Here is a 17,755-nt window from a genome sequence, read left to right on the forward strand (position 1 = left end):
ATCTGTGCATGAAACCCTAAAGAGGGAGGACGCAGCTGAAACTGCGACGGAGGCGCAGGTACCCTTTGGCACTCACAAGCCATCCAAAGCAGAAAAGGTGTTTTCTTTTCCCACCTATTTTGACAGAATTGTCGCAAAAGAGTGGGAAAGACCAAAGCTTCCCCGTGGGGTTACTAAGTGCTTTATAAGGCGTTACAACTATAAGGAGTCCCTCCTTAAGAAGTGGCGTTTGCCACCAGTGGGGGAACCCTTCGGTTTCCAGATTAAACAAGGTAACCATGATTCAAGTGTAAGAGTCCCCGGCCTTTAAGGATCCGACTGACCGGAAGGCTGAGGCTGTGGCCTGCATTATGTATACCTTGGCTGGTTCGACAATGATGCCTGTATTTAGCATTGCCCTAGTGTTGCAAACTGACTGAGTGGGCTAAGCTCCTACACCAGGACCTGGAGGGAGAACAGCTCCCCTCCTGCCTTTGCTGAGCTGGCTGTCCAGCTGGTTCAGGGCTGCAGTCTATCTGTGATGCCTCTTTGGACGCGGCTCCCCTGATGGCTCGCCTCTCTGTTTTGGCAGTGGTCCTTCGGCATGTCTTTTGGCTTAAATGCTGGTCTGCGGACCATTTTTTAAAAAGGCATTGACTGATCTTCCCTTAAAAGGAGATTGCCTGTTTGGAGCTAACCTGGATGACAACATTAAAGGTCTCACAGGGGGGAAGAGTACCTTTCTTCTGCAGGCTACTAAGGGAAAGGAAGCTTGTTTTAGACGTGGACCTTCCTTCTCATCTCTTAAAAAGTTTTTTTGTCCCCCAGGGTCGACTGACAAGGGCTCGAAGCCTTTCATGGCCTCCTCTGACGGATCAAAACAAACCTGGTCTGGCAAGCCGAGAGCGGGTTTCTCCAGACCAGCAGACAAGGCTTCTTCTGCACGATGGTGCGCCCTCACCCGTATTGGGGGTGGGGGGCGTCTTTGCTGGTTTCTGGACTCGTGGACTTCTCTGGTGCAAGACAAGTGGGTCCACAATGTCATTCGGTCTGGCTATAAGATAGTTTCCCTCTTGTCCCCGGGCAAGGTTTTTTCCTTCCAACCTCCACCGGTCCCCAAACCGGTTACAGGGTCTGTATGGGGCGGTACAAGACCTGTCCCTTCAAGGGATGATTGTCCCAGTTCCGACTTCGGAACGTTTTCAGGGTTTCTACTCAAACCTGTTCACAGTCCCCAGGAAGGAAGGCAAAGCGTGTCCAATCCTGGACCTCAAGGCGCTAAACTGCTTTGTGCGGGTAGAGAAGTTCAGAATAGAGTTTATTCGAATGGTGGTGGCATCCCTGCATCAGGGGGATTTCCTCGCCTCTATAGAGATCAAGGAATGCCTATCTTCACATTCCAATATGTGGCAGTCACCGGTGTTTCCTCTGCTTTGCTGTGGGAGAGGAGCATTATCAGTTTGTGGCTTTACCTTTGGTCTCGCCTTCGCTCCTTGGGTCTTCACAAAAGTGTTGGCTCCGTTGCTAGCCTTGCTACGCCAAAGGGGGGATCACGGTACTGGGCTACTTGGACGATCTCCTTCTGCGAGCGGAATCTCCCTGCTCTGGTGGAGAACTTGGAGATCACTAAACAAACTCTGCGGAAGTTGGACTGGATTCTTAATTTTCAGAATCTGCCCTGGTTCCGTCCCCAAAGCTGGACTGTTTGGGCCTGACTCTGGACTCGGCCGTTGCCTCCTGCTGTCCAACAAATGGTCATCCCTCCGGACTTGCATGCGGGTGCTGGGCCTGATGGTATCTACCTTTGAGGCGGTTCTGTTTGCACAGTTCCATACTAGGTCCCTGCAAAGGGAGATTCTGACCAAATGGAACAAGACTTCGCAGTCTCTGGACAATCAGATCCGGCTGAGTCGGGGAACAAAGGAGTCCCTGATATGGTGGCTTTGGTCTCCGGCGCTTCGGCTGGGAAAATCCTTTCTTACCTTGTATTGGACAGGAGTCACCATGGATGCCAGCCTGTCCAGCTAGGGAGGCATCCTCAGGAAACATTCTGCTCAGAGGATCTGGACACTGGAAGAGTCCAGACTACCAATCAATGTCCTGGAACTCCGAGCAATCAGACTGTGTCTGGATCATTGGACAGATAGTCGTCAGGGATGCCCATTGTGCATTCAATCGGACAATGCCACGGCCGTGGCTTAGGTCAATCACCAAGGGGGCGCAAGAAGTGTCCTGGTGGCTCTAAGGTGGGCAGAACGGTTCTTTCCAGCCCTCTCCGCCGTACATATTCCCAGTGTGGAAAACTGGCAGGCAGATTACCTCAGTCAGCAGGCGTTGGACCAAGGGGAGTGGTCCCCTCATCCGGAGGTGTTTCAGCTGTGCCTGTGGTGGGGCACCCCTGAGGTGGATCTGTTGGCGTCCCGGCTCAACAGGAAGGAGCAGAGGTTTGTGGCTCGGTCAAGGGATCCTCTGGCAGATTCCAAAGACGCGCTGGTGGCCCTGTGGGGTCAGCATCGTCTGATTTAAGCCTTCCCCCCCTCTGAAGCTTCTGCCCAGACTCCTACGCAGGATCAAGGCAGAACGGATTCCGTCATCCTAGTGGCACCGGACTGGCCTCACTGGGCCTGGTATGCCATCTAAAGCGACTGGTTGTTGACATTCCTTGGAAGCTTCCTCTCAGGGAGGATCTGCTGTCCCAAGGACCGATCTTCCATCCTGCTTCATAGTTGCTGGCTTTGACGGTTTTGCTGTTGAACGCCAGGTGTTAAGGATAGAGGTTTGTCTGAGTCGGTGATTCCTACATTGTTAAAAGCTGGGAAATCTACCTCCTAGGGAGATCTATCATTGCACGTGGAAGACGTACATTTTGTGGTGTGAGTTTCTTGGGGTTCATCCTCACTCCTTCTCGGTGGCTCATATCTTAACCTTCCTTTAGAACAAAAGTTGGCCTTGAATACCATCAAGGGCCAGGTGTCGGCTTTGGCTGTCTTCTTCCAACGACCTTTGGCCACACACTCCCTAGTGTGTACCTTTCTTCAGGGTGTCCGACATTTGGTTCCTCCAGTTTGGGCTCCGTTGCCGCCTTGGGATTCTAATTTGGTGCTTTCAGCTCTACAGAAGCCTCCCTTTGAAAATATTTGGGAGATTCCCCTACTTACGCTGTCCCAGAAGTTGGCCTTTTCGGTGGCTATCACTTCTGAGTGCAGGGTGTCGGAACTGGCCGCTTTATCCTGTCCACCTTTATCCTGTCCACCTTATTTGGTGATTCACAAGGATAAGGTGGTGCTTCACCCCTGTCTCTCTTTCCTTCCTAAGGTGGTCTTTGACTTTCATTTGAATGAAGACATTGTGTTGCCTTCTCTGTGTCCCAGGCCTAAACATCCGGAGAAAATTTCCTTGCATGCCTTAGATGTGGTCTCGGCAATTTGGGTGTACCTGGCACCTACGGAGTCTTTCAGGAAATCAGACTCTATTTGTGCTCACAGGTGGACCTCGCAAAGAGTTGTCACCTTCCTCTGTGACCATTTCCAAATGGATCAGACAGACGGTGGTTCAATCCTTTTCCATCAGGGGTCAGGTTCCTCCTTTCCCTGTCAAGGCGCACTCTACTAGGGCACTTAGTGCCTCCTGGGCCTTCCGTCATCAAGCGTCAGTGACGCAGGATTTCAAAGTAGCCACCTGGCCGTCGGTGCACACTTACAAAGTTTTTATAAAGTGGATGTGTTGGCATCTGCGCATACTTCCTTTGGCCACAAGGTTTTGCAGGCTGCTGTTAGGAGGACCTGATCCTGTTTGAGGGTGTATTGTTTTTTCAGGTGGGCTCCAGTTGTTTTGGTTGAGCTCCTGGTTGGCTACTGTTTAGCCTTGTGAATTTTTTGCGGTTTCCCACTCCTCATGTTTGACACTGCTTTGGGACGTCCCACTGATCAAGCATGACAGGAGCTGTGTCAGTCAATGAATGAAAGGGAACATGTGATTTTTGACTTACCGTAAAATCCATTTCTCTGATGTTCATTGACGGACACAGCACCCATCGAGTTATAATTCTCCTGACACTGTAACAAAACTGAGTGACTATAGCAGGAAGAGGGAATATACCCCCTGGGACTGCCCATGGGTGTATCCAGAAGTATTTTCTGCCTAGTGTCCTACTTCTGTAGGGGGCAGCATAACCCATTGGTCAAGAACGACAGAAGCTGTGTCCATCAATAAACATCAGAGAAATGGATTTTACGGTCAGTCAAAAATCCAATTTTTTTTCCTATCTTTGTTATTTTTATCCTGTTAGAATCTATTATCAACTGCTGGACTGGGCGACGGACTGGATAATCTAGATTCAGAGGGTCCCCCCAGTCTGGTCAGCGAGTGCGCGCATGCGGTAGCTCCACGTTAGGACGGCCGCGACATAGCCCCACTCGACGGGGGTTGGCCTGCGAGTTAAACATCTTGTGAGGGCGCATACAACCTGACCTCAGCCTGACTCGCAGCGTTCCTCCTGGCCGATAGCCCCCTACTATTCTGATGGAGCAGTGGTCTGTCAGGAGCGGTGCCCACTCGGTTTCTGATATGGTATATAGCTGTTCCCCCCTCTAACCCTGGAGGATTATGGGGTGAACATAGGGCCCCTCCCTGGGACAGTCGGGCCTCCGGGTTCCCCTCTCTGCTCTGTACTGGAACCTGTGGTGTCGCCAACGTGGTGGGGATGTCCTTAGCAGTGGTATACACTTTATTTTTTTTGTAGGTCCCCCTCTTTTTTAATAGAGTCCCTGGAGCACATTTCCCCACTTCATCCCCTCTCAGAGACTGCCGGGCCCTCCTGGTCCCAACAATCCCTGACTGCACTGATGGCGGTCCTGGAGTCCTTTGTGTCCCAGGTGGATTTGGTCCTGGGAAAACAGGCTAGCAAAAAGTGTCCTCTGCCTTCACCCAATTCATCTGTCTCATAAGATCCTTAATCTGATTCGGCCGCCGTGGATGTGAGTTACCCTTCTGGGTCTGCGTCCACGCACCCTGCATGCTAAAATAGTGAGGATGATTCCTCTGCTCCTCTAGCCGTGCATTAAAACGCGCTGGTGGATGCGCGGATTGTGTCAGTGGGTGAAACTTTAAAAATGGAGGATGCATTTGATGCTGCGTCGGAGGTATCGGTCCATTTTGGCACCCACAGACCCTCCAAAGCGGTGAGGGTGTTCCCCTTTCCCGCTTACTTTGATAATATTGTCACTAAACAGTGGGGTTGCCAAAAACGTACTTTTGCGGTCCTTAAGCGTTTTACGATGCAATCCTTATGGGGATTCCCTTATGGACGGTTCTACCTCTAGTGGACTCGCCGGTTTCCAGGTTAAAGAAAGCCACCTTAATTCCTGTTGAGAAGTCCCCTTTATAAATCCGGCTGATGGGTCGGAGGCTGTGACCAGGCATATGTTTGCCAGTTTGTCTGTAATGCCTCTTTGGATGTAGCTCCTTTGATTTCCAGACTTTCTGTCTCAGCAGTGGTCCTTCGGGTTATTATCTGGCTGAAATGCTGGTCTGCGGATCAGACTTCTAAGAAGGTCTTATCTGATCTCTCATGTGTGGGGGATCGTTTGGAGCTTCCTTGGATGACTACATTAAGGGCCTCACAGGGAGGAAGAGTACTCTTCTTCTGCAGGCTTCCAAGGGCAAGAAGCCCTGTCGTAGACGGGGGCCATTCTTCTCGGCTCATAAGAGGCCTTTTTGTCCCTCAGGGTCTCAAGACAAGGGATCTAAGCCCTTCAGAGCCTCCACCAGAGGTTCCAGGAGGACCTGGTCTAGTAAGTCACAAGTGGGCTCTTCCAGACCTGTGGACAAGACTTCCTCTGCATGAAGGGGTGCTTTCACCCGTATCTGGGGTGGAGGAACATCTTCGCTAGTTTCCAGATCTGTGGATCACCCTGGTAAAGGACAAGTGGGTCCACAAAGTAATTCGGTCCGGCTACAAGATCGAGTCTCAGTTTTATCCTCTGAGAAGGTTCTTCCCTTCCTACCTTCGCTTGTCCCCAGATCGCTTAAGGGGTCTCTTTTGGGGCAGTGGAAGACTTGTTACTTCAAGGGGTGATTGTCCCAGTTTCGACTTCGGAGCATTTTCTGAGGTTTTACTCAAACCTGTTTACAGTTCTCAGGAAGGAAGGCAAGGTACGTCCAAATCTGAACCTCAAGGTGTTAAACTGCTTTGTGGGGGTACAGAAGTTCCGAATGGAGTCTGATTCCAATATGCGCCTGTCACCAGCGCTTCCTCAACTTTGCTCTGGGCGAGGAGCATTATCCATTTGTGGCGTTACCCTTTGGTCTCGCCTCTGCTCCTCTGGTCTTCACAAAAGTGTTGGCCCCGGTACTAGCATTGTTGCGTCAGCGGGGATCGCGGTACTGCTGTACCTGGACGATCTTCTTCTATGAGCAGAGTCTCCCACTGCTCTGATGGACAACTTGGAGATTACTCTGTGAACTCTGAGGGAGTTTGGTTGGATTCTGAACCTCCAGAAGACTGCTCTGGTTCCGTCCACAAGACTGGACTATCTGGGTCTGACTCTGGACTCAGCCTCAGCCAGAGTGTTTTTTCCTCTGGAAAAACTCCATGAGGCTAACCAGCTTCTGTTGTCCAGCAGACAGTCATCCCTCCGGGCTTGCATGTGGGTGCTGGGCCTGATGGTGTCTACCTTTTGAGGCGGTTCCGTTTGCACAGTTCCACATGAGAGCTCTGCAAAAAGAGATTCTAGTGAAATGGGACAAGAATCCACAGTCTCTAGACAATCTGATCCTGTTGAGCCGGGGTACGAGAGGGTCCCTGATCCGGTGGCTTAATTCTCCGGCACTTCGACAGGGAAAATCCTTTCTCCCTCTGTACTGGACGGTTGTCATCTCGGATGCCAGCCTGTCTGGGTGGGGAGGTGTCCTCGGCACAGATTGTGCTCAGGGGGTCTGGTCTCTGGAAGAGTCCAGTCTGACAATCAATGTACTGGAACTCAGTGCGATCAGACTTTGTCCGGTACAAATTCAATCGGACAATGCCATGGTTGTGGCCTATGTCAATCACCAAGGGGGCACAAGAGGTGTCCTGGCGGCACAGGAAGTAGCTGGCATTCTAAGGTGGGCAGGACAATTCATTCCATCCCTCTCCACTGTACACATTCCATGAGTGGAAAATTGGCAAGCGGATTATCTCAGTCGACAGGCTTTGGACCAGGGAGAATGGTCATTTCATCCGGAGGGGTTCCATCAGTTGTGTCTCCGGTGGGGTACTCCTGAGATGAACCTGTTGGCCTCTCGTCTCAACAGGAAGGTACAGGGGTTTGTTGCACAGTCTCGGGGTCCTCTGGCCGAACCACAGTTGCATTAGTGGCTCCTTGGAGTCAGTATTGTCTGATTTACGCCTTCCCCGCCTCTCAAGCTTCTGCCAAGATCGAGGCAGAAGGGATTCATGTCATTCTAGTGGCTCCAGACTGGTCATAGGGCCAATCTTCCATCTTGCTTTAAGTCCCTGGCTTTAATGGCTTGGCTGTTGAAGGCCAGGTGCTGAAGGATGGAGGTTTGTCTGAATCAGTGATTCCTATGTTGTTAAAGGCTAGAAAATCTTCCTCTACCATCGTACTTGGAAGACGTACATTGCATGGTGTGAGTCTCTTGGTGTTCACCCTCGCTCCTTTTCTGTGGCTCGGATATTGGCTTTCCTCCCAATGGGGGGTTGAGCAGCGCTGGCCTTGAGTACCATCAAGGGCCAGATTTCGGCCTTAGCGGTTTTCTTTCAACCTCCATTGGCCACACATTCCTTGGTGTGCGTACCTTTATCCAAGGAGTTTGACACTTGGGCTCCTCCTGTGTGGTCTCCATTTCCGCCGTGGGACCTCAATTTGGTGCTGTATTTTCTTCAAAAACCTCCCTTCAAAAGTCTTTGGGAGGTTCCCCTGCTTACTTTGTCCCAGAAGGTGGCCTTTTTGGTGACTATTACTTATGCGGCAGGGTGCCTGAGCTGGTGGTGTTGTCTTGTCATTCAGCTTACCTGGTGATTCACAGAGATTAAGTGGTTCTTCATCCCTGGCCGTCATTCCTTCCAAAGGTCATCTCTGATTTCCATTTGAATGAAAACATTGGCTTGCCTTCCCTATGTCCAAGGCCTAAACATCCTAAGGAAATTGCCTTGCATTCCCTGGATGTGGATCAGGCAATCAGGGTGTACCTGGCAGCTGTGGTGTTTTTAATCGGAAGTCAGACTTACTATTTGTACTCACGGATGGACCTCGAAAAGGGTTGGCTGCTTCTGCTGTGACCATTTCCAGATGGATCAGACAGACATTGATTCAGGCCTATTCAGATGAGCTCCAGTTGTTTATGGTTGAGCTCCATGTTATCTGGTTGACTACGTACTACGTTTAGCCTTGTGAATTTTTTCTTGCTGTTCCCACCCCTCATGTTTGACACTGGTTTGGGACGTCCCAATGGTCAAGAAAAAAAGGAGCTGTGACCATCAATGAACAAAAGAGAAAATGCGATTTTTGACTAACCATAAAATCCATTTCTCTGATTTTCTTTGATGGACATAGCACCCACCCCTCTTTTGATTTGGCTTTCTTCTGACACTGCTTGTAACAAAACAGTGCCTAATATAGGTAATGCCTCATCCTGAGCAACATGCTGGAACCTTAGAATCTTCCAAAGCAGAAAGATCGCTGCTTCTGGTGTTTTTCTTTCTAATTGGACAGAAGTGGTGATACTTCTTTATTGTCCTTTAAGCAGGCTAGATATGGCGTGCCAATAAAAAAGCGGATCATCTCTCTGACTATGTAATGTGGCAGAGGTGTACAGAATGCTTGGAAAGTAGAAAACCTATACAGTTGACCCTATGTGCATTTCAATTTTAGTATTTACCTGTTAAAATGTGTGCTTTAAACTTGAGCATGTTTAGGTGCAGGTATGCATCTTGATAGCACAAAAGTTTATTTAATTTTTTTTTTTTTCTGGCTTGGAATTTCCTTTAGGTGATGATTGTCAAAGTAAAACTATATTTTTTTCTGTTATCTTTTTGAATTTATGTAGACAATCACCAGCTGTAGTAGACCTAGAGTTGTCAACAAAGGAGCAGAGTCGGCCAGAAACAAAACAGGATGGTATGCATCTCTCTACTTACAGATTATACCTGTGAAACAGCGTGTTCTTTGAGTAGATGTTTCTACAAACGAGGAATGAGTAATATTACTAGCTGTTGTGGTTACATTGTGGTCATTGATCACTCCTGAAATATTTCCAAATGTAGTTTTGCCTTTGACAAAGATATCCTACCTACAGGTTTGGGTTTTGTTATCTAAAACCTGTTATCAAGGATATGAAAGATTATGTAGTATGTAACCACTGTTTATCCATAAAAAAAATTATCTCCAGACAGACTTGATCAAACATTGATTTACTACTATCATAATTGTGATACGGTACTCAAAATTTCAGAAGTCTGTAATTATATGGGCACTGTGACAAGATGGGGTACCATGGCAAGAATGGATCATTCTTAAAAATACATTTTGGCCTGGCATGTCTAAACCGAAAATAAAAATGCAATATGGTGCGAGTTTTCTTTTAGATGTAGTGGCTGCATTCATTTTCTCTTTTCATGAAAGAGAGCATTTTCAGCAAGTACAGAAGTTACCTGTTTATCTTGCCTGAAATGCAGTGTTCTTGTCACTTATGTGAGCTTAAAAGAATGCACAAAAAAACTATCTTTATTGTGTAAACTACTATTGCTATATGATTCCACAATGTAATTATGTAATAGAAATAAACAAAGGAAGACATGGGTGCCCCAAAGGTACACGGGGGGGGGGGGGGGGGGGGAGAAAGTAGACATGAAGTGTGCTATTCCCAGTACTGCCAGGTAAACAAAAAAGAGGGAAAAAAACCTGAAAAAATAAAATTAACCCATCGTTAAGTTTAAGGACTGGTAAGCTACAGTATGTTAAATGTTTTGTTTTTGAATCCAATACATTTTAAAAACAAGCTTACACAGGCTAGGGTGGCTTAATTTTTTTTCCACTGCGTCTGAGTATATATTTTTTTGAAATTATACTGCAGAAGACAGAGGACTTGATATTCATGACTATATGGGTTATGCTGCCGCCTTGGACAGCCATGTGTATACACTCATTTTTAGCAGTTCCTGAGTGTAGTATATTTTCTGAGCTCCTGGCCACACCTTACTGAAATCAACTGAATCCGCACTTTTCTGCCTGCAGTCCTGCAAAGCCGCAGTTACAGCTACTTCAGTGCCAGGTACAGCAAGTGTTAGGATTTGTCCACTGGTAGTGTTATGCCACAGGCTGACGCTCCTCTCAGCTGGGTGACCACTTCTCTCTGGGGTTAACCCTCAGCTAGCCTTGGCCTCACACAGGCAGGAAGTTTGTTTTGCAATGGCTTCACAAAGGGCAAATAAGCCCAGTATCCCCTATTTGTTATTTATCAAGAAATACATTTCTCTTTTGTTCATTGACAGATACAGCTTCTGCTCTCCTTAACCGTAGGGTTATACTGCCCCCTACAGGTGTAGGACACTAGGCAGAAAATAAAAAGTCTGGCTACGCCGATGGGCCCTTCTGCCTAGTCAGGAGTAAGAACCTAGTTCCTTGCTGGAATCTTTGGTCCTGGCAAATATTTTCTTTTTAGATAGAAATTTTTTCTCCTATTTTTTTTTTTTCTGTGAGATCTACAATCAACTACCAGACTGGGTGATGGGCTGGATAATCTAGATCCAGTGGTCACCCCAGTCTAGCCAGCGAACGCACGCAGACCTCTGCTTCGCGCTAGGTCAGGCACGACATAGCCCCACTGGAGGTGGGTTGGCCTGCGAGGAGTTAAACGCCTGGCGAGGTCACATACGACCGGGTCTCGGCCCAAGTCGCAGCGTTCCTCCTGGCCTACAGCCCCCCCGTTTCGATGAGAAGGGTTCTGTCTGGAGCGGTGCCCACCTGATATGGTGAGTAAAAATTACAACCAGAGGGAGAAAAGATGGGGCTTTTGGTAGGCCGGTAAGAAAAGGGAGGATCACAACTATAACACAATGTATTTTTTCATAAAAGAAACATTTATTTAATCAATACATTACACACACATAATAAAAAAACAGACACGTGTAAATATATACTCCCAATGGGAGTGCCGAAACATCTATACCAGTTGCTAGTATTGGTCTCTGGTAATGCACGGTCTAGAAGGTCCCCAGCAAGCTGACGTGTTTCGCAGCAAGGCTTCCTCAGGTCCAAAGAGACCAAAAAGACCAATATTCTACAAAAGTGTGTATAAGAACATATTACAGTCAAGACACAATAGTCATCGTAGGCGTCAGCTTGCTGGGGACCTCTTGACCATGTTTTAACAGAGACCAATACTACCAACTGGTATAGATGTATCGGCACTCCCATTGGGAGTATATATTTACACACGTGTCTGTTTTTTATTATGTGTGTGTAATGTCATTTTATCTTCTTTTGATTAAATAAATGTTTCTTTTATGAAAAAATACATTGTGTTATAGTTGTGATCCTCCCTTTTCTTACCGGTCTACCAAAAGCCCCATTTTTGCTCAATTAAGGGGTGTTGGCCAAATAATCACAGTATTTTTTTGTTCTGGTATAGTGAGTAGTTGTACCCTCTCTCCCCCTGGAGGGTTTTGGGGTGGACGTGGGCCCCTCCTTGGGAAGGTCGGACCCCCGGGTTCCCCTACTTCCCGTCAGGCACCCCCCCTTTTTCATCTGTTCCCCATCCTACCGTCTTCACATGTTGGGGCTGTTTGGGTGGTCTAGTCCATCTCCTGGTGTGGGGGTAGGGCACTATAGGGGTGGGGGGGGGGGGGGGTACACCGCTGGCAACCAGATTATCAATTGTGCGGAAGGGAGTGGGGTTGTACCTGGTGGGAGCTCCTGCCAGGGCCCCCGTCCTGCTTGGGTCGTTGAGACCTGGGTTTCCTCGTGGGTCCTTATAAGCCTTATGGTGCCTCACGGGCCGCCTTTTTTTTTTTGTAGCCTTTGCGTTTCTATGCACGGTGGCCATGTTTGTGTAGTCCGGTGGCCATTTTGTGGTTGTTTGCCATTGAAAATAGCAGCGGCCATGACAGTGGAGTCCTGTGGGTGATGATTTTGGTAGTGGAAGCCCCTCCTCATCCCCTGGTGCTGACTCCTGGATCCTTTCACTTCCTGATCGCCGCACTTGGAGTGCAGATTATTATGGTGGCTGCAGGTGCCTTTTTCTGCTGGGTGGTGAATCTGGTGGGGTTCTCTTCTCCTCTGCTCAGGATCGCTTCGTGCTTGTGCCTGGCGACAGGGTGGTACTGCCAGCGCAGTGGAGGTTGTCCCTTGCAGTGTTTTACACTTTTTGTGGGGTCCCCCTGGTGACTCATGGAATCTTTGGAGCACATCTCCCCACCTTCTCTCCTCTCTTAGGCTGCATTGCCCACCGGGGTCCCCACCATCCATCGATGCACTGACAGGGGTCCTAGAGTCCTTTGTGTCCCAGGTGGAGGTGGTCGACAGGCTAACTAAAAGCACCCCCTGCCTCATCTGTCTCATCAGAGCCTGAATCTGATTGGGCCACCGCAGACGTGTGTGGCCCTGCTGGGTCTGCAACCACGCGCCCGGAATCCTCTTATAGGATGATTCCTCCACGTCCGCAACCGCGCACGAAAAGGCGCTGGTGGAAGCACAGATTGTATCTGTGCGTGGGACCTTGAAAATGGAGGAGGACCAAAGCCTCCCCTTGGGGTCCATAAGCGCTTTACTCGGTGTATGGACTGTTCCACCGGTGGTGGACCCTCCGGTTTCCAGATTTAACAAGGCAACCATGATTCCAGGTTGAAGAGTCCCCCGGCCTTTAGGGTTTCCGGCTGACAGGAAGGCAGAGGCTGTGGCCTGCAATATGTAAACTCAGGCTGGTTCGGCACTGAGGCCAGTATTCATCATTGCCCTGTTGTTGCAAACTCTGACAGAGTGGGCTAAGCTTTTATGCTGTGATATGGAGGGAGAACAGCTTCCCCTGACTTTGCTGAGCTGGGGGACCAGCTGGTCCAGGGGCTGCTGTTTATCTGTGATGCCTCTTTGGATGAGGCTCCCCTAGTGGCGTGGCTTTCTGTTTTGGCAGTGGTCCTTCTGAGTGTCTTTTGGCTCAAATGCTGTTCTGCAGACCAGACTTCTAAAAATTCCTTGACTGATCTTCCCTTTCAAGGAGATCGCCTGTTTGGCGCTACCCTGGATGATGACATAAAAAGTCTCACGCTGAGGAAGAGTACCTTTCTTCCACAGGCTACTAAGGGCAAGGAACCTCGTCGTAGACGTGGGCTTTTCTTCTTGGCTCATAAGAAGTTTTTTTTTGTCTCTCAGGGTCGACTGACAAGGGCTCGAAGCCTTTGAGGGCCTCCTCTGGAGGATCCAGACCCGTGGACAAGGATCCTTCTGCATAAAGGTGCACTCTCGTCCGTAGCGGGAAGTGGGGGGACGTCTTCGCGGGTTTACGGACCCGTGGATTTCCCTGATACAAGACAAGTGGGTCCACAAAGTCATCCAGTCTGGCTACCAGATCAAGTTTCGCTCTTGTCCCCTGGCAAGGTTCTTTCCTTCCAACTTGCACCTGTCCCCGGACCGCTTACAGGGTCTGTTTGGGGCACTACAAGACCTGTTGCTTCAAGAGGGGACTGTCCCTGTTCCGACTTCGGAATGTTTTCTGGGTTCTTACACAAACCTGTTTACATCTCCCAGGAAGGAAGGCAAAGTGCGTCCAATCTTGGACCTCAAGGCGCTGAATTGCTTTGTGCGGGTACAGAAGTTCAAAATAGAGTCCATTTGCATGGTGATGGCATCCCTGTGTCAGGGGGATTTTCTTGCCTCTATCGACATCAAGGATGCCTACCTTTACATTCCAATATGTGCCAGTCACCAGCACTTTCTCCGCTTTGCCGTGTATGAGGAGCATTATCAGTTTCTGGCGTTACCCTTTTGTCTCGCCTCTGCTCCTCGGGTCTTCACAAAAGTGTTAGCCCCGGTGCTAGCTTTGTTTCACCAACGGGGGATCGCGGTGCTGGGCTATTTCAACGATCTCCTTCTGCGAGCGGAGTCTCATTCTGCTCTGGTGGAAAACCTGGAGATCACAATGCGAATGCTGCGGAAGTTCAGCTGAGTTTTGAATTTTTAGAAGTCTGCCCTGGTTCCGTCCACAAAGCTGGACTATCTGAGCATGACTCTGGACTCGGCCTTAGCCATAGTGCTCCTTCCTCTGGACAAACTCCAGAAATTGCAGGCTGCAATTTGTCTCCTGCTGTCCAGCAGATGGTCATCCCTCCGGACTTGCAGGCGGGTGCTGGGCCTGATGGTGTCTACCTTTGAGGCGATTCTATTTGCACAGTTCCATACGAGATCCCTGCAAACGGAGATTCAGGCCAAATGGGACAAGACTCTGCAGTCCCTGGACAATCCGATCCGGCTGAGTCGGTGAACGAAAAAATCCCTGATATTGTGGCTTCATTCTCCGGCGCTTCGGCTGGGCAAATCCTTCCTCCCCTTGTATTGGACAGGGGTCACTACAGATGCCAGCCCGCTGGGGAGGTGTCCTCGGTAAGCATTCTACTCAGGGGATCTGGACACTGGAAGAGTCCAGACTACCTATTAAATGTCTTGGAACTCTGAGCGATCAGACTGTGTTTGGACCATTGCATGGATCCTCTTTAGGGTTGTCCAGTGCGCATTCAATCTGACAATGCCACGGCCATGGCTTATATCAATTACAAAGGGGGCACAAGAAGTATTGTGGTGGCTCTGGAGGTAGCTGGCATTCTAAGGTTGGCAGAATGGTTCTTTCGAGCCCCTTCCGCCGTAAACATTACCGGGGTGCAAAACTGGCAGGTGGATTACCTCAGTCGTCAGGTGTTGGACCAAGGGGACTGGTCCCTTCATCCGGAGTTGTTTCATCAGTTTTATCTCCGGTGGGGCATACCTGAGGTGGATCTGTTGGCGTCTCAGCTCAACAGAAAGGTGCAGAGGCTTGTGGCTTGGTCAAGGTATCCTCTGCCGGACACCACAAATGCGTTGGTGGCCACGTGGGGTCAGTATCGTCTGATTTATGCCTTCCCTCCTCTCAAGCCTCTGCCAAGACTTCTACGCAGGATAAAGGCAGAAGGGATCCCGGTCATCTTAGTGGCTCGCACTGGCCTCGCCGGGCTTGGTACACCGACCTGGTGTGGCTGGTCGCCGACGTTCCTTGAAAGCTTCCTCTCATGGAGGATCTTCTGTCCCAAGGACCGATCTTCCATCCTGCTTGGCTTTGAATGCCAAGTGCTGAAGGATAGCGGGTTATCTGAGTCGGTGATTCCTACACTGTTAAAAGCTAGGAAATCTACTTCTAGGAAGATCTAGCATCGTACATGGAAGACGTATATTGTGTGGAGTCTCTTGGGGTTCATCCTCGCTCCTTTTTGGTGGCTCGGATCTTAAACTTCCTTCAACGGGGGGTTGAACAGAAGTTGGCCTTGAGTACCATCAAGGGCCAGTTGTCGGCTTTGACTGTCTTTTTCCAATGATCTTTGGCCACGCACTCCCTGGTGCGTACCTTACTTCAGGGTGTCCAACATTTGGTTCCCCCAGTGCCGTCTCCTTTACTGCTGTGCTTTCAGTCCTCCAGAAGCCTCCCTTTTGGATTAATCAGGAGATTCCCCTGCTTACACTGTTCCAGAAGGTGGCCTTTTTGGTGGCTATCACCTTTGTGCGTGGGTTGTCAGAGCTGGCAGTGTTATCCTATCATTCACCTTACCAGGTGATTCACGGAGATAAGGTGGTTCTTCACCCCTGTCTGTCATTCCTTCCAAAGGTTGTCTCTGATTTTCATTTAAATGAAGACACTGTGTTGCCTTCCCTGTGTTCCATGCCTAAACATCTGAAGGAAATTGCCTTGCATGCCTTGGATGTGGTACATAGTTATAGTTAGTCAGGTTGAAAAAAGACCATCCGGTTCAACCAGAAAAAAAAAAAGAAAAAACAGTATTGAAGACCCAACCATACAATCCCAAATACACAATCCTATACCCGCTGTTGATCCAGAGGAAGGCGAAAATAAACCCCAGCAAAGCATGATCCATTTTGCTACAGCAGGTGAAAAATCGGATATTCCCTGGATCAACTTTACTTTGAAAAAAAATGTTTGTACCCATTTATATTATGTACACCTAGGCCTTTTTTAAAACAATTTAGTGAGCTAGCCAGAACCACCTCTGCATGGAGTCTGTTCCACATTTTACACTGTATACCCCCTGGGACTGCCTGTGGGCGTAGCCAGACTTTTTTCTGCCTAGTGTCCTACTCCTGTAGGGGGCAGTATAATCCAACGGTTATGGAGATCAGAAGCTGTGTCCGTCAATGAACATTAGAGAAATAGATTTTTCGGTAAATCAAAAATCCGATTTTGATGCAGCTAAATCTGGGTTTCATGATTACCTCTCAGGGGTTTTATGTAACTGTGTTTTTCCACTGGTTTGGAATGCGTGGGGCATAAACCTGAGTGCTCACCTTCCTCTCCACCCTATTTGAGGTAGGATGCGGCATTGGAAACTCCTCATAATAGGAAAGAGGAGAAATCTGTTGAGGATCAGGAATTCTCTGTGAACTATTACTCCCAAAAGTCTTCTCCTGGTTCAGACCGAAGACCACAGTGAGCTTCCTGGCGGATGTGGTGTGCAGTAATCTGAAGGTACTGCTGCCAGAATCCTCTTCCCCCTAAAAGGCACTGGATTTTGGTCCTGGGGGCTGCCAAAAACCCCAAGACCTTTACACTTCACTCATAGGAAGTGATTGGGCTCTACCTTAGAATGTGTTTTCCTCTTAAGCCTTTTTGCTCACAAGTGCCCCATGGAGAAGGAATTCGACAAGAAATGGGGTTCCCCAGCTGTTGACCCAGATATTTCTTATTTTAATAAGACCCGACAGGCTGGGTGAATGGTCATTAGAGGCCCCCTGTCCCAGAGGATCAGACCTTGAGGATCCTGGTATTTGGCAGCTTCTACAAGATTTCTGTTTAGTTTGACGGACACAGCACTCTAATAATCCTGACTATAGGGTTATATCGCCTTCTGCAGGAGTAGGATTAGGCAGAACAGAAAAACTTAACTGCGCCCATGGGTCATCCTTAGCTGGTATATAACCCCCTCTCTGCTATAGGTATTCAGTTTGTTTCTGTCTAGTCAGGAGTAAAGACCTTGGCTTCCTGCTGGGATCTTTTGGTCCTAGCAATTTATGCGTTTTTCTTCTTCCATGCATCTTTTTGCTTTTTTATTTTTACCTCTTGGGAGATCTACAATCAACTGCTGGGCTGGGCGACGGGCTGGAAAATCTTGATCCTGTGGTCTCCCCAGTGCAGCCAGCGAGCATGTGCAGACCACAGCTATGCGCTAGGTCGGCAGGGACAAAGCCTCAATGGAAGGAGTATGGCACACATGTTAAACGTCTCAAAGGGTCGTATATGACCAGGCTCTGGTCGCAGCGTCCCCCTGGCCGAGAGGTTCTGTCTGGAGTGATGACCGCATCCATGGAAAGGTAAGAACATTCCCCCCTCTCCTCTTTGTGGTTTTGGGTGGATGCAGGTACTCTCCAGGGAGGATCAGACCTGCCTACAGGTTCCCACCTCCCATTCCAATCCCTTTCTCCATCTACCTTCCTCCCCCTCTCTGTGAATGCATGTGGTGGTGAATGCACTGCCTTAGCAAGTATGGGGTGCAGTAACCTGGGGTCTGGTGGAGGTCCCAGTGCAG

The 17,755-nt window shown here is 49.0% G+C and overlaps 1 protein-coding gene across 1 annotated transcript in view; it reads left to right on the top strand.

Moving 5' to 3' along the window:
- The window catches only part of KMT2A (lysine methyltransferase 2A), a 342,071-nt gene that overhangs the window by 282,458 nt on the left and 41,858 nt on the right, over window positions 1–17,755 (top strand). Inside the window, exon 29 of the mRNA XM_082273407.1 lies at window positions 9,028–9,098. Within this exon, the coding sequence (XP_082129533.1) occupies window positions 9,028–9,098 (71 nt within the window). The remainder of the gene's footprint in view (window positions 1–9,027; window positions 9,099–17,755) is intronic.

The sequence above is a fragment of the Pelophylax lessonae genome, assembly GCF_965119305.1.
Source record: "Pelophylax lessonae genome assembly, chromosome: 12".
Lineage (NCBI taxonomy): Eukaryota > Metazoa > Chordata > Amphibia > Anura > Ranidae > Pelophylax > Pelophylax lessonae.